Below are 17,248 nucleotides of genomic sequence, written 5' to 3' on the forward strand. Positions count from 1 at the left end.
CAATCACACACAAGTGGAGCACAATAGAGTGGGGCAGGTAAGCTCACAGACAAAAGTGGACAAAGACCGGGGAATGCGCTGTGATTGTCGCCAAAGGTGCAGCTGCTAAATACTGATCTGAAGGGGGTGAATATTTATGCAATTATTTACTTTACCTTATATATTTTTAATTAATTTCCAAAATTTAGTAAAAAATCAGTTTTGACTGTGATATTCAAGAGTTTTAAGAGTTTGACCATCTTAGAGTTTTTCTACTGAATATGTCAAGACACTTTGTGGATGCAGGCGAAGTCCAGCAAACTAAGAAACATTCACAAGAGTAATTTTTACCTTGCAGGATTTCGAGTAACTTTATCACAATAAGGTCTGACACAGGCAGCAGGACAGATCAGATACATTCGAAACAAACCAACAGTTTATGCAAATCTAAATAACTTTAAGAATTCAAAATTACCTTGTATCTATATATTCTTTTCATATGTGAAAATATTGGTATATACTTTTTTATCTTTATTTTTATTACTACTGTTATTTTTTTCGTTCTTTCTTTATATTTTTTTCTCTTCTTCCTACTATAGTTATTTTTTTCATTCTCTTTACCATATTCCTAGGGTGACACCAGCAGCCAAAAGTTCTTCTAAGTTATGACAACTGGAAAACTAAAACATCCATCCATCCATTCTCTATACACCGCTTTATCCTCGCTAGGGTCACGGGGGGTGCTGGAGCCTATCCCAGCTGACTCGGTCGAAGGCAGGGGACACCCTGGACAGGTCGCCAGTCTGTCACAGGGCTACATACAGATGAATAATCACACTCACATTCACATCTACGGGCAATTTAGAATAATCAATTTACCTCAGCATATTTTTGGACTGTGGGAGAAAGCCGGAGTACCCAGAGAAAACCCACGCATGCACAGGGAGAACATGCAAACTCCATGCAGAAAGATCCCAGGAAAGCAAGGATTTGAACCAGGGATCTTCTTACTGCAAGGCAAAAGTGCAAACCACTACTCCACTGCGCAGCCCCAGCCAAAACCAAATTCTTTGTATGTTGTGTACATACTTGGCCATTAATGCTGATTGTAATTCTGTTTTGTGTGTTTTTTAAACTTCAAAATGGAGCTTTTTCAGAGCAAAGCTTTTCTGTTTGGTGCTAGGGGGCAAGTAATTTACACTAGGTTTATGGGAGCTTTTCAACTAAAAAATATTTCAAATGTTGTTGTTTTTTGTGTTCATCAATGCAAAACATTCCATGAGCCTGATAAATAGCTTTATCCAAGATAATAATCAGATTTTTGTTGCAGCTCCCAATACCACCTTCAAATCTCTTTTTCCTCCACATCTATTTATTATTGGTTTAAAAAACAGTTCACACTGAGCTTCAAATCCTACTTGGTCAGCATCTAAAAATCCATATAATGTACCATTAAATTGTGACTTAAAAAGTAAACCATGCACCTAGCAACACTGATAATGGTCATTAGTGAGATGTAATCTGAGATCTAACATGATGTGAAATACACCCAGGGGTTTTCTCCCTCTACTGCCCCAAATACATCACCCACATTCACTTTCTACCCTCCAGCAAATAGTCATAGTCACCTTGACTAGGTACACAGAGGGGAGGGACTCTATCTATTCTGGTCCACAAAAATCTGGTACTCTCACAACCCTCCATAGCTATGAATAATGTCATATCAGTTTACTTGCTCTCGCTGATCGATCTCATACAGCTGTTTTTCATTGACTGACTGTCTACTGGTCACACCACATCTGATAGGTCAAGTTTATTTACTGAAACTGATGTACAAGTTTCAGTATGTGTAACTAATGTACCCAGTGGAAGTGAAGGTAAAATGAGGTGACTGTAATGGCTGTGTAGCAGCAGCCACATGACTGTGGAGCCATTCATGAACATCGCAGAGACCACAAGACTCCGTTTGTGTGCCTTTAATTGATGGAGGTAACAGACAAACCTCAAAGCTTTAACTTGAGCTGAAGGTAAAGTTTCACTGTGTTGCCTCCAGCTGTTCTTATATTAGGAATCCCTCCTCTGAGTTTATTAAATATGTGCAGCATCAGACTGCAGCAGGATTAATATGAATGTCTCCACAGACAGAAAGCTTTTAAGGACATAACTCAACACAAAACAGCACAGCAGTAACTTTAATAATTACTTATAATTCTAAATGAGATAAAATAAGATAAGCTTTTATTAATACCACAGTGGGGGAATTTTCAGTGTTACAGCAGCAAAGATGGTGCAAACATTTAAGGAATGTTGTACAAAAAAAAATCAAATTACACGTAAGTAGTAGCATCTAGAAATGACAGTATGACACATATCAATATTATTGCACTGATTTTTTTTGATGAATAGAAATACTGGATATCAATATTGTACAGATTATTATCTATACTGCACAGGTTGTACATGAACAGAAAAATAATGATGTATCGTATGTTCTAGTACATGTAGAAAAACAGATATTGCACAAGTACAAAATATTCATAATGTGGTATCTGTTGTTCCAGGTGGCCTTCCAAGTTAGGAGATGGGAATGTTAAAAATTCCTAAGTTAAATACTAGATTTCTTAAAATAAGTTTGTTTTCTTGTTTTATTGCTTTATTGCTATTGCTTGTCCAGACAATGAATCACCGGTAACCATATGTCCAATCACCTGCTAGACTTATCTGAAGAGCCCACCTATATAAGCTAGGAGAAACAGTTGCTCTGCAGAGTTATTCTATGGGGCCTTGAATCCTCTCACAGGCAAGCCATGGTGTCTGTGATGCTGTCTTTGTTTTAATAAACCTTTTATATATAAACAAGACGGTGTCGACAGAGAATTTCTTCACCATCTTCACCTCATCGCTACATAAGAAGATACAACAATAATTTGCAGAATGTATTGATATTGTACCAAAGACAAGTATGACAGCTTTTGATGTACTGGTCTACTGGGAGCAGTGCTGGTTGTAAAGTGGAAGGAAGGACCTGTGGTATCTCTATCTGTCTCATAATGTGGGTGAAGCAGCCTGTCACTGAAGGAGCTGCCCAGTGTTATCAAAGTTTCCTGTAGAGGGTGGGACATGTTCTCCAACATAGACGACAGTATAGCTATCATTATCCTGTCTCTCACCACCTCCACCGGATCCAGAAGACATCCCAGGACAGAGCTGGACTTCTTCACTAGATTGTTGAGTTTCTTCTTGTCTGCTGCGGAAATGCTGCTGCTCCAGCATACCACCACATAGAAGATGCCTGATGCCATCACAGAGTCAAAAAAGGACCTCAGATGCACTTCCTGCACTCTGAAAGACCTGTAAATTATTTAGATCAGTCAGGATCTAAAAGTAAGTTCAACTATGTTCTTTACTTCACCCCAGACAAGTCACAGATTATCATTTGCAGTTAAGCCATTTGTTACACAGCTAAATCCTACTCAGCTAACCTCGATATTAGTTTACTGTAAAAGTCTGATATGTTTATTTAAGTCTTAGTCTTTTTCTGTCTGATTCACTTTTTATCAGGCAGATATTCCTGTTTCACAGGAGGACGCTTGCAGCAGTGACATCATTATATGTATGGACGTCCCCCAGAAAGTGGCTTCTCTAATACAGCAACCACTCGAATAAAGTAACTGACTAATAATGAAAACACATTTTCAACATTTAAATCATGAATAAACTCAGGATGTGTCTCTAATATACAGGTATTTTTTAACAGTGTCCCAGGTTTATGATGTCTACAGTTCTAGCTTTTATCTTCCTGTAAACCAGAACATCTCTTTGCCTTGGCTGTTTTGAATAGTAGTCACCTAAATAGCCAAAAAGTATATCAGCTTTTGATTTCTTAACTCCTATACTGGCATAGTTTTCAACAAGCCTATTGAGGAGGATAGAATTACTGAAATGCAGATATGTCTTTTAGTTTTGGTATGCCACAAGAGTTTTAGTGCCCCCACCTTTCCATCCCTATTTATGACTTTATATCATGTTATATTGTCAAGTGACACAGAGACAGACATAGCAGTAAGGGCCTTGTGTAACTGTCAAAATAAAAGCTTAGGCTATTGCTTGCTATTTTGAGTTTCACAAAGATTTTCAAACACATGGGCAAATGCAATAAACAAGAATCTGAAGCTATTTAATGCTTTTTTCATTGCCCCAAACTTCAAAATTGTTCTTTCACCAATATAGAGGATCATATTTGCATAGACTGACTCAAAAAATTAGAACAAATTATTAGGCAAAATTCACTATTGTTAACTTTCCTAAATGTAATTTCGCTCTAAACTTTCTTCAATATTTTTGATTTTATTTCATTTTCATTTAATTATTTATTTGCATCAGACAAGCACGAAATATGTTTTCTTTATAGACACGTGTATTGTTTATTTTTGTGTATTTTGTATTTGTGTTACTGATTTTCTCTCAAGGTGCAAATCAAGCTGCATGGATCAATGACATGCTGGGGACCCCTGTGATGATTAGTGATTAACAAGGTCAAGAAGCTCAGCTAGAAGAGTTGATGCCCTGATTATGGTTTTTGCTCCTGATCTTCAGTAAAAATACATCTGAATATATCAACTAGGATTTGACATTTTTGTTTAGATTTTGATAGTGGTGTTACATAGAGTAGCCTACTTAAAAATGATGAAATCTGTCTGGACAGCTTGAGCAACTGCCGGTTAAAATGATATAATTTACCAGTCTAAATGATTTAATTCATCATAATAACAAATCATGCTAAGCTCTCCATATATTTGATATTCGTTGTCATTTTTTCAGTGCTACTGTCCTGTTAATGCATGTTCCTCCCTAATAAAAGTCACAGCTTGAGGTTTTCTATTGAAAATGTTTCCGGTTCTATCCCTCCTGCTCCCTGACATACAGCTTCTAAAGCCGTGCGCTCGCTGCGTCTCCGCGCCGCAGTTCGAAGGCTGATGTTGATGAAGTGTGCCGCTAGTTTGATTCATTTTTGTTAAGATGGAGCCTCCGGACTTCGAAGCCACCAACTTCACCCTGGAGCCAACGTCGTCCGCCTACCCGCTCTGTGAGGACTGGAGAGACGGCTCGGAGGGCTCTGTCTTTCACCTCGCCAACATCTTCTTCTTCTTGGGATTCATGGGCGGCAGTGGCTTCTACGGACTCCTCTATCTGTTCCCGCTCCTCACTCTGGGCTTTTTCTGCTTCTCCATCTGGGCTTGGTCGGACCCCTGCAGCTCGGAGCCGTTTCTGTGGAGTCTGGCCCTCTCGGGGGTGTGTTTGGGACAAACCTTGCATGTTGCCTACAGGCTGAGGAGCGTCTCACTCGACAAGGACTTTCAGGAGCTTTACAACTGCATGTTTAAGAGACTCGGAGTATCACTGACGCATTTTTCGAAGATAGTGGCCTCCAGTGACGGAGAAGTCCACACCATAGAGAAGAACCAGTGCCTCGCCATAGAGGGAAAAACCGCTATCGACAAGCTGTCAGTGCTGCTGTCTGGCAGGTACCTGCATGACCCTGATAAGACAAGATCTGCTTTATACAATCCAGAGGAAATTATTTTGCCAGAGTACGGTCAAAAATAAACAAAGATGAGTGGAATACGAATAATTACACAGAGGTTAGTAGTAAAATAGAAATAACAAAGAATACAAAGTACAAAATATAAGTTACTAAATGTTTGTGTGAAATGTCTTAAATGTGTAAAGTGTCTTAAGTGTTTAAATGGTCTAAAGTAAATTGATTTTTAAAAATAAAATAAGAAAAATAAAGTAACACAAGAACAAGACGTAAATCGTATAGTACTGTAAACTGCGTACTAATACTGATAACAGGACAGATGAACTGAAAATGAACTGAAGTGAACATGTCTGTGAAGGTTCTCAGTCATCCAGGTCATCTTAAGGTGAAAGGTTTATTTCAGGCAACTGGACTTATTCTTGTGATCTTGAAGACATTTCGCCTCTCATCCGAGAGGCTTCTTCAGTTCTAAAAGTAGTTTGGAGAGTCCCAGGTATTTAACCACTCGAGGTGTGGGTGGGGCTAAGGCTGATGGTATCTACTATCAGCAAGGTGATAAAAGACTAAAGAAATCTTTTTTTTTTTCAACAATAGGTGCTGAATCTCTTGAGGCGAAACATCTTCAAGATCACAAGAATAAGTCCAGTTGCCTGGACTAAGCCTTTCAACTGAAGTGAAAGTAAACAGATGTATTGCACTTGAACAATGATAATACAGATTGAGAGTCTACTAAGAAAGAATCCGGTTATGCACAAAAGTTTGTTGATTGTGTATCCCTTCTGCAGAAGTGGGATGAATTGTACAGTCTGATTGTCTCAGGTAGGAAGGACCTCCTGTGGCATTCTGTGGTGCCTGAAGACAATCAAGACATTTGCTTTGCTAAATACTAAATACTAAACGGTAAAACTTAGAATGAACAAAACTTCAAACACAATATGGCTGATCATGTCGATTCAGAATTAATATAGAAATATCTACATAGAACAATGAGTCTCCACTGTGAGTTAAGGTAGGTAAGAACTTGAATGCATTCAGAGGTTTCATTGATGTTTTGGTTGCCCCAAATAATTCCAGTTTAACCAAACTGACGTGTTCTTCCACTAAAACAGTAATACAGACTGTCCACTCCTGGGCTTATTTCTGGACTGTTGCATAGTTACACAGCTCATGCACAGAAACTGCTGTTTTTCACAAATTTGCTTTGTGACAACTGCTTAACACATAGTTATTAGATGAGAAAATATTAATAACAGCCTGAACCTGAAACATAGTAAGGTTCAGGTTCATTCATATTTTATATTACTATAAAATATGAATGTACAAGTATTCACCAAATAAAGAACAGGATAGAATTGGTATGGACAGGGCAAGAATGGAAACGTGCAAATAGAATAATAATAATAAGTTTATAGTGAATTAGCAGTTGTGGATATGTAAGCTGGATGAAGAGCATTATATTAGTCAGCGGTAGACTACAGATGGAAATGTCTGAATGTTAGGAATATTACAACAATCAAATGTAAGATGACAGTAATGTGAGTAGAAAAAAAGTTCTACAACTGTCATAGAAAGGGAAGAATTCTTTGTTGGATTGGCACAGGAAGGACCTGCTCTTGCTGTCAGTGAAAGGCTTAAAACTTGGATATACTTCCTTAATAGATGCGTATTGTTGTATTGTTGTACTTTCTAATCCCGTTGGATGTTCGAGACTCGTGCAGTAGATTGGAGTCTACTTAAAATGTCTTTGTGCAGCACTTGTGTAATCTCTCTCTTGCTTTGTATAAAGAGTCAGTCACAAAACATTTGTTCTATGACTCCACCCAGTCGTTTATTCTGGTAACGAAGACATATTTTTAAAGGCATTAGATTTTTTAAAAGAATTGAAAAAATAAGCAAAAAAACCCCACAAGATATTAAAAACAGTGCAAGGTGCAAAATCACTGATAAGCATTTCAGCAGCTGCTTTAGGCCTCTGCAAGACAGTGTTATTTCTGCCATTATGTTGTTTTCTGCTGTAAAGCTGATTTGTTATGATTACCTCTCCCTCCATTCTCTTATAGAATCCGTGTGACAGTCAATGGAGAGTTCCTGCATTACATCTACCCTTTCCAGTTTTTGGACTCACCTGAATGGGACTCTCTCAGACCATCAGAAGAGGGTGTATTTCAGGTTAATTTTAACTGCTGTGCTGTGCAAATAGTATTTCAGAAGTTCATGATATGATTGCAAATTCACTAAACTGTGTCAGGAGAGAAGCTTTTCTGTTCATACCCCCAGCTTTGGGTCTATTAATCTTCATTAGATCAGAAATGTCTAACTTGGCACTGTGGACAATATACAGTGGGTACAGAAAGTATTCAGACCCTTTGAAATGTTTCACTCTCTGTGTCACTGCAGCCATTTGCCAAAATCAAAAAAGTTCATTTTATTTCTCATTAATGTACACTCAGCACCCCATCTTGACAGAAAAAAACAGAAATGTAGAAATTTCTGCAAATTTATTTAAAAAGAAAAACAGAAATATCACATGTTCATAAGTATTCAGACCCTTTGCAGCGATATTCATATTCAGACCTGCCAACCTGTACGCATTTTGCGTAGCAGGTTGGTATTTTGACATCAAAATACGCTGGTACGCCCCGCCTCATTAAACTGCTCAAAAAGGTGCAGACATCTGTGAGTGCTGTTAGAAATGTGGACGTGCAATACTCATGCCTGACAACACGATGCAGCAGTGTAGTGGTGCAATTTCAACCAATCATCATAGAGTAGCGGAGAATAACGAGTCTGCCGAACCCTTGTTGGCCCGCTCTCTCCTGTCCTCTGCCTCCCTCCGCCTCTCTCCCCGTTCCCTGTCCCCCCACCCGCAGCAGCTGGCGGTTAAAACGGTAAAATGGCGTGTGTGTCTCTGTGTGTGTGTGTTTGTGTGTGTGTGTGTGTGTGTGCGCACGCGTGAGTGTACGTGTGTGTCTTTTGGCAAATATATACTGTTAATAACGTTACTTTCACGTTGAAAATACGATGTCATATCGGGGAAATAAGCACCGAGAGTTTTTTTCCTATCGACATGAGCGTGAGCTGTGTGTGCGTGTGTGTGTGTGTGTGTGTGTGTGTGTGTGTTGTGTGCGTGTGTGTGTGTGTGTGTGCGTGTGTGTGTGTGCGTGCGTGTTTGCACGTGCGTGTTTGCGCGCGTGTGTGAGATAGAATAAAGTAGCTAAGCTAGCTAGTCAGCAACCTATTAGGAAAAACTGCTGAGAGCAAGTTCTGTTCAAGTTCTGGAGTGATGACTGCAAGTGAAGCTGTAGTTAAAAGAGCATTAAAAAAAAAGTATCAACAAAATTGAAATAATATACCTTGGTTTGTTAACAGCTGTATGTTTTGAAAGTGTTTTTGTTCCATTGAAAAGCTGTTGCTGATACAGTACAGAATGTAGATGGCTTAGAAGGACATGTTATATGAAAAAATGGTTAAAATGTCCGTATTTAGTTTAATAAATGTATTTTAGTTATAAATGTCATTTTAGTGTTGTTTTTTTATCGATAGTGAATGGGGAAGTAACTGCGTGCAAAGCAAAGTAGTCTGCAAAAAAAGCCGCGCGACACAAGTGGTACTCAAAATATTTCGCCAAGGTTGGCAGGTCTGCATATTTAACTCCCATGCTGTCCATTTCTTCTGATCCTCCTCGAGATGGTTCTGCTTCTTTATTGGAGTCCAGCTGTGTTTAATTAAACTGATTGGACTTGATTAGGAAAGGTACACACCTGTCTATATAAGACCTTACAGCTCACAGTGCATGTCAGAGCAAATGAGAATCATGAGGTGGAAGGAACTGCCCAAGGAGCTCAGAGACAGAATTGTGGCAAGGCACAGATCTGGCCAAGGTTACAAAAGAATTTCTGCAGCACTCAAGGTTCCCAAGAGCACAGTAGCCTCCGTAATCCTCAAATGGAAGAAATTTGGGATGACCACAACTCTTCCTAGACCTGGCCGTCCAGCCAAACTGAGCAATGGTGGGAGAAGAGCCTTGGTGAGAGAGGTAAAGAAGAACCCAAAGATCACTGTGGCTGAGCTCCAGAGATGCAGTCGGGAGATAGGAGAAAGTTCCACAAAGTCAACTATCACTGCAGCCCTCCACCAGTCGGGGCTTTATGGCAGAGTGGCCCGATTGAAGCCTCTCCTCAGTGCAAGACACATGAAAGCATAGAGTTTAAAAAACACATGAAGGACTCCCAGACTATAAGAAATATGATTCTCTGGTCTGATGAGACCAAAATTGAACTTTTTGGTGTTAATTCTAAGCGGTATGTGTGGAGAAAACCAGGCACTGCTCATCACCTGCCTAATACAATCCCTACAGTGAAACATGGTGGTGGGAGCATCATGTTGTGGGGGTGTTTTTCAGCTGCAGGGACAGGAAGACTGGTTGCAATTGAAGGAAGGATGAATGCGGCCAAGTGCAGAGATATCCTGGAGGAAAACCTCTTCCAGAGTGCTCAGGACCTCAGACTGGGCCCAAGGTTCACCTTTCAACAGGACAATGACCCTAAGCACACAGCTAAAATAACAAAGGAGTGGCTTCAGAACAACTCTGTGACCGTTCTTGACTGGCCCAGCCAGAGCCCTGACCTAAACCCAATTGAGCATCTCTGGAGAGACCTCAAAATGTCTGTCCACCAACGTTCACCATCCAACCTGACAGAACTGGAGAGGATCTGCAAGGAAGAATGGCAGAGGATCCCCAAATCCAGGTGTGAAAAACTTGTTGCGTCATTCCCAAGAAGACTCATGGCTGTACTAGCTGAAAAGGGTGCTTCTACTCAATACTGAGCACAGGGTCTGAAAACTTATGAGCATGTGATATTTCTGTTTTTCTTTTTTAATTGCAGAAATTTCTACATTTCTGTTTTTTTTCTGTCAAGATGGGGTGCTGAGTGTACATTAATGAGAAATAAAATGAACTTTTTTGATTTTGGCAAATGACTGCAATGACACAGAGTGAAAAAATTCAAGGGGTCTGAATACTTTCCGTACCCACTGTATACAGAAGGGCCAATTCATGCTTTCTACGCCAATGTGTGTAGACCAGTGTTGACTTCAAAATGGGACTGTGGATGTGTAACTGGTTCTGTTCATACTATTGTAAGTTGGTCATATTGCTTCCCATATCAAACTCAGAAAAACGTGTGGGCCAGTTTTACAGGATATAGCAGCTACATACAGATTGGGCTGTAGTACGGGTCACTGAATGCGCCTAAGGTGTGCTGAGCACACTGAGCAGGATGTCAGAGGACTTCCAGAGAATATAGAACTTACCATTATGCTCGGGCTCCATTGATGAAAAGCACATACAAATAGAAGCACCTCCAAAGTCCGATAATGCTCAAGTCAGCCAGTGATATTTTCTGAACCACATGCTATTGTGACACAAACATACAACGTACAAAGTAAAACACATTGAATACTACATCATATGAAATACTTGGTCACATACTTGGGGTATGACAAGCTGTACCACAAAAACAAAACCATTGCATGGAAGCCTAATCCAAGTAGAACATAGCTTCAAAATGGTTGTCCAAAATAATTAAGAATATATATCCATCCTTTATATATAGGCCTACATCCTCATTAGGGTCATGGGGAGGCTGGAGTTTGGTTGCCAGTCTATCATAAGGCTACACAGAGAGACAAACAAGCCAACGGACAATTTAAACCGACCAGTTAACCTCCGCATATTTTTGGACTTTGGGAGGAAGCCGGAGTACCCGGTGAAAATCCATGCATGCACAGGGAGAACATGCAGAAAGATCAGAGGCCCAGGCTGGGAATTGAACTGGGGCTCTACTAGGTGCAAGGCAACAGTGTTATGTGTTTATTTATGGACTTTTAGCCAGGTAAGTCAGTTGAGAACTGGTTCTCATTTTCAATAATGACCTGCTCACCACCAAGCCACTGTACAGTGCTAAGAAAATATTTATTTTTTATTTTTAGGTGTATTCATTTTGCATCCCACTTTGCAGGCAGGAGAAACACAGTGAACTGTTGTCTTGCCTATTGTACTTACAGAACTCATATACCTACTGCAAGAGATGTGTTGGTTGCAAAGGCCAGGTTTCTTCCTGATGGAACACAAAGCAAAGTTCTTTTGGATGCTATCAATAGGGGCAGGCTATAAATACCTTCTAGGAGGAAAAACACCTGGTCATGAGTTTAAATAAGTCTTTATTGTAGAACAAGTGGATATCCTAGCTTTTTCTGTGTGATTTTGCTTCTTGCGGCTACTGATATTTTATGAAATACCACAATTATCCTCAGAATCATTGTTTTTCCAGAGAACGTTCAATATCCATCCTTGTATGTCTAGCACACAAAAGACCATGCACATCCAAGATCTAACGTAGGAGGAGCTCAGTGTCACTGTAGACCTGCCATTGGTCTTTGCCTATTAGAACATTAAGGTTGTCACCAAACTGTTCAGGAGGAAGCATCTTCCGCTTTCATCCTTCAGTGTTGAACATCCTGAAGACATGTCTTGTTCTGGGTAGTGGTACTGAGGCATCTCTGACATATGTCTCTTGATCTTTGTCTTGAGGTCATCTGCTGTATTTTGCAGGTACTCATTAACATTCTCAGTTGCTGTGAATGGTCCATCATTGTAAGTGTAAGTGCCCACAGTGCCATGTGACACCCTGTCCAGCAGATCCAGAAAATTCCTGTTATGTCCACATATTGCATCCATGCTCACCTCATAAAAACGAGGTACAAGGCAGGGCAAAATTTATTCCAAAATTTATGTCATATATATACACACACACACATATATATATCAATCATATGTACACATTCGTACGTACATATACTAATTTATGTGATGCAAAGAAAAAAAATGTACACATTTCTTACAAAATCGTAACAAAGACTGGAAAGTGTTTGCTTGCCCTGAAGCAAAGTCATGTAGCTGTTTAGCCTCTGTGAGGATTTCTCACAGAGGCCGTCAGTCCATCTTGGGCCTTCAATCCAAACTCAAAATACTGAGTTTTCTCTTCTCAGTGTGCAACAGATTAGCCTCCTTGCAACTACTTATTTTTGTCTATCAACGTCAATGTCAGTCATACTGCTGAGCTAATATACAGGGGGACCCAAAAGTGTGGAAACAAATGAAAAGTGTATATTCCAAATAATGTTATTTCAATAAATCAGTACCACAGATATATTCAGAAGAGTATCAGATTAGTGTAAAACATATTTCGACATGTTCATGTATGTTTCTTATACAAAGGCGTGAACGTTTCCACCACCTGGTTACACTGGTTACATGGGTATCTTCTGGAATGTACCTTCATTTATGCTTAGGAAGGTTCCTCAAACTGGCCAGTAAATGTTGCCTCATAGTGTACTGACAGTCAATAGAAACTTTGAGGTAGAAATGTACACAGAATTTTACTTGTAGGGGGGTTGTAATTATTCATTGTGGATTTACTGATGATCTAGTGCCCTGGTAGTTGAGATAATGATGAGTTGTCATTTTGTCATGATTCATTGCACATGGGTTGGTCACTTTGCAAAAGTGAACCAAATACACACCAAGCAACACTCAGTGAGTATCTGCACAATTTGAGAATGGGTTTGAAGGCCTATATAAAGGCCCAAAAAAGGCTACCATTGTTAGTCCAGTGAACAGCATCATGCCGCGTCTATCACATGAACAACGTCTCCGGGCACTGGGTATGGTGGAGGCCGCTTTGAGCTACAGTGATGTAGCCAGGCGTATGGGCTGTTCCCAACCCACAATCAGAAGCCTGGTCCAAAGCATGCGCCGACGGATTGCTGCCTGCATCGAAGCAAACGGAGGCCATACTCGGTATTGACTGTTGTGACTTTGTGTTTGGCAGGTGCCGTTTTCTTTTGTGAAATTTTTTATTTTGAAATCATTCTTGAAACTTTATTTTGTTTCTGTATGATTCATATGAAGAAAATCCAGTTTCGGGCTTCAAAATAAAAATTATGTTGAAAAATATGGTCTCAAAGTTTTTAATGACTGTCAGTGTACTTTTTGATGTTTAAAAAAATTAAAACTGTCAGATACTTTACCATCAAGAGTTTTGAAATCTGACACTGATGGCCTGCATTTTGAAGTTATGCTCCAGCATACCTGTACCTTATGGTTCTATTAATTTTCTTCCCAGTTATTGCACTCGGAAAATACTATGCTTTTAAGTTATTTTATTATGGTATAACAAAAATGGGTAAAATAAGAGTGAATTCATGCACCCCCAACTGAAATAGACACTGCAGTTAAACTTTGTTTCCAAACTTTTGGCTCCCCCTGTAATGTTGTGTGATCTGCCTTGATACAAAACTCTAGGAGCTTATTGATGGTATTGACAAAATGTTTAGAAAACGCTGGTTAAGCACCGAGGCTGCGCAGTGGTTTGGTCGTTAGCACTTTTGCCTTGGAGCTCGACGGTACCCCGAGTCACGTTCCGACCTTCCCAGGATCTTTCTGCATGGAATTGGCATGTTCTCCCTCTGGAAGTGTGTCTTTTCTTCCTCAGTGGCAAGATTTCCTTACAATGTTATAGATATTCACCAGTCAAATGAGTAATTGATTGTGTGCATTCAGTTTGGCCACATGAAGGCTGACGTGATTTTGACGATAACTCTCAGTGTTTAGGTAAAAATGCAGTATCTGCAGTTTTCACATGTATGCCAGTGTCTAAGTGAAGCCAACAACATACAAAATAAAGTTGAAAAATTTTGGCTTTATGGATATGTGGTTAATTTAAACTCATTACTCGATTTCTGGAAATATGGCTCTTCTCTACTATCAAACATTTGTCACAATGGTTACAAAAAAACTGGAAACAAATCAAATTGATGACTATCATTCTTAGTATTGTTTGACAGTTTGATCAGTTAGATTAGTGAGATGTCATAACAGAACTATTCGGCTAAATTATAACTTATCTGTTTTTTTCTACACAGGTGACCCTGCGTGCTGATAACCCATGCCGATATGTGGCGTGGAGAAGGAAGAAACTGTACCTGCTTTTTGCTAAGCATCGCTACATAGCCAAGATCTTTGCCTTGGTGGTGCGCAATGACATAGCAGAAAAGCTGTACTCACTCAGTGAAAAGGCTTTGGACAGATCTGGGCACCGCTATGATCTCCGCTTACCAAGTTTCTGTCACATGCCGGGACCAAATTAGAAAGGAAATATGACCTCCTGCAAGTGCCAGTGTAGGGTGTAAGGTTTTCCTAAACACACTTGTACACTCTCCCAGACCTTAAACACTAAGGGCTGACTCACTACATATAAGAATGAGTGTCGGTAAGTCAGGGCGAAAGAGCATTATCTAAAATCCTTTCTAGTATTGACCTAATACAATGTGTTTGGTCTGCTATTCGCTTATAAAATAATGGTTTGAAGGAAATTTCTGTATCACAGAAAGAAGAGTTGAACTCTCCTTCTCACCTTACTAAAAGTGAAAAAGAATCCAGCACCTAATAGTAACATACCGTCTGAGCACTTTGACAGAGTAAAAAGCAATAATGCCAACTAGTTAGTTAGTCCCTTGTTAGTTTCTCAATTTTATTTTCTCTGGTTGAAATTATATGCAAAAGCAGAACATAAACAACTCAGACCTTCACTGCTCCACAAAGAGCCATCTTCAAATGCCATTCTGTCATGCAGCAGTGAAATAAAACTTAATGCTTTGACTGAGGAGCTGTTTTGTCTCTGAGCATTCTGACCTGACTGCTGAGTTAAATAGCTGTCCAAATGTTGTGCCTACTTGTGCTATTCATTTAAAGGATATAAATCTTACACGTTATGGGGAACCTCCTCCCGCTTGGACACAGAACGCAAGTCCCCATAGTGTAAATACTTTCATTTTTAGGTAAAGACTCGGTTTAATGTTGTTGTGAACTTTAGGGTTTGGTTAAGTCTTCCGAAAATTAATATAAATCAATGTAATGTACTGTGAAGTAATGAAAACAGCTTTGTGTGAAACTGATTTTACGTTGATGACACTTAAGATTGTGCTGTTAAACTGACCCTGAGGGCAAAGGATTATATTATGAATTTAATATTTAGAACACCATTAATTTGTACTTTATGTGGTGAGTTAGCTCAATGTATAGTACATAGTGAATGCAGAAAGGAAAGTAAATAGGTGGCTGTGAGTGTCTTAACCTTCTGAGACTGCATGATGGGGAGAATTAGTGTTAATTTGATATGTTGTGAATATTCTATAAGACTATATTTTATTTCAGAAATAAATGATATTTTATTTTGCTGTGTAAATGTGTCGCATGAACAGTAGTGTAAATAATATACAAACTGGCTATGTAGAATACAGTATAGAGAAACTGACCAAGAAATTAACAGCATTTAAACACTTTTTCAGTCATCATCTCAGGATTGCATTCGCTGGTCTTGGGCCTTGAGTTAAGTTTATTTTGTCAGAATAACATATAATAAATGAAGCATTGCACCAGTGGTCCATTAAATTGAAGCACAACAACAAAATTGTAAAATAAAAAGTTAGCCCTTTAAAAAGTGTTAATTTGACAAACAATATAAATACTAAAAATGCTGAATTTTTCTGTTAGCTCTTAAACAGTATTCTGTTTAAAATAAATCTCAACTTCGAATTATTTTGGCTATGATTAAAGAAGGCACGGACTATGAAAGAGTTCTATGCATTTGTTTGCATTCCTAGGGCAGCATTGTGATTCAGTGGCAAGCTCTGTCGTCTCACAGCTAGGTTTTGAATCTTGGTTGGGGTCTTTCTCTGTAGAGTTTGCATGTCCTCCTTGTGCCCACATGGGTTTTTAAACCAGGTTCTCAGACTTGCTGTCACAGTCTAAAGGCATACTTAGAGTAATTGGTGATTGTAAATTGGCGTTGGTCCTGTGATGGACTGGTGACCTGTACCCTGTAAACCCTGGTGTACTCTGCCTTTGTCCTGAGTTAGCTGGGATAAGCTCCAGCTCCCCCATGACTTTCCAGAGGATGTAGTGGTGTGTAGGTAATGTATGGCTGAATGGATGTTTGCATTCCTACATTGGGATATTGGCATTTTTATCAACATTTATTAAAACAAAGAAGTTGTCTTTGGACAGCATAACAAAACATTCCTGTGGTGAGGAAGTCATGCCCAAGAAAGATCCCAGGCCCAGACCGGGGTGCAAACCGGGGATCTTCTAACTGCAAGGTGATGGTGCTCACCACCGAGTCACTGTCCATCAGATAATTAATTAAGATAATATTTAAGTAACATTAACTATAAAATAACAGACCAGTATGTCAGCATATGATTTCTTCACTTCCATTATAACATAGTTTTTAACAAGCCTACGTGCAACAGCAACATAATAGCATTACTGAAATGCAGCTACACCCCTTCAAACAGTATTGGAAAAGTGAGGCCAGTTCCTTTATTTTTGCTGTAGACTGAAAACATTTGAGTTTGACATCAAACGATGAATATGAGATGAGATCAACATTTCAGCTTTTATTTCCAGGTATTTACATCTGGATCTGATACTTAGAAGATAGCACCGTTTGTTTGAACCCATCTATTTTTCATGTGAGCAAAGGTATTGAGACATATGACTGACAGGTGTGTTTTGTTGCCCTGCTGTGTCCTATTACATTGATTTTTCAAACAATAAATAGCACTCAATGTCTACATTCACTTTCAGATTTGGGTTTGCCTGTG

The 17,248-nt window shown here is 39.3% G+C and overlaps 1 protein-coding gene across 1 annotated transcript; it reads left to right on the plus strand.

Annotated features, from left to right (window-relative positions):
• The first annotated feature begins 4,865 nt into the window (after positions 1-4,865).
• On the plus strand, positions 4,866-17,224 carry popdc3 (popeye domain containing 3). The gene is made up of 3 exons (XM_022215696.2): positions 4,866-5,504; positions 7,582-7,690; positions 14,507-17,224. The coding sequence occupies exons 1-3, from the start codon at positions 4,999-5,001 to the stop codon at positions 14,729-14,731; spliced, it is 840 nt and encodes a 279-aa protein (XP_022071388.2). The 5' UTR covers positions 4,866-4,998; the 3' UTR covers positions 14,732-17,224.
• The last annotated feature ends 24 nt before the right edge of the window (positions 17,225-17,248 follow it).

The sequence above is a fragment of the Acanthochromis polyacanthus genome, chromosome 12 (assembly GCF_021347895.1).
Source record: "Acanthochromis polyacanthus isolate Apoly-LR-REF ecotype Palm Island chromosome 12, KAUST_Apoly_ChrSc, whole genome shotgun sequence".
Classification (NCBI taxonomy): Eukaryota; Metazoa; Chordata; class Actinopteri; family Pomacentridae; genus Acanthochromis; species Acanthochromis polyacanthus.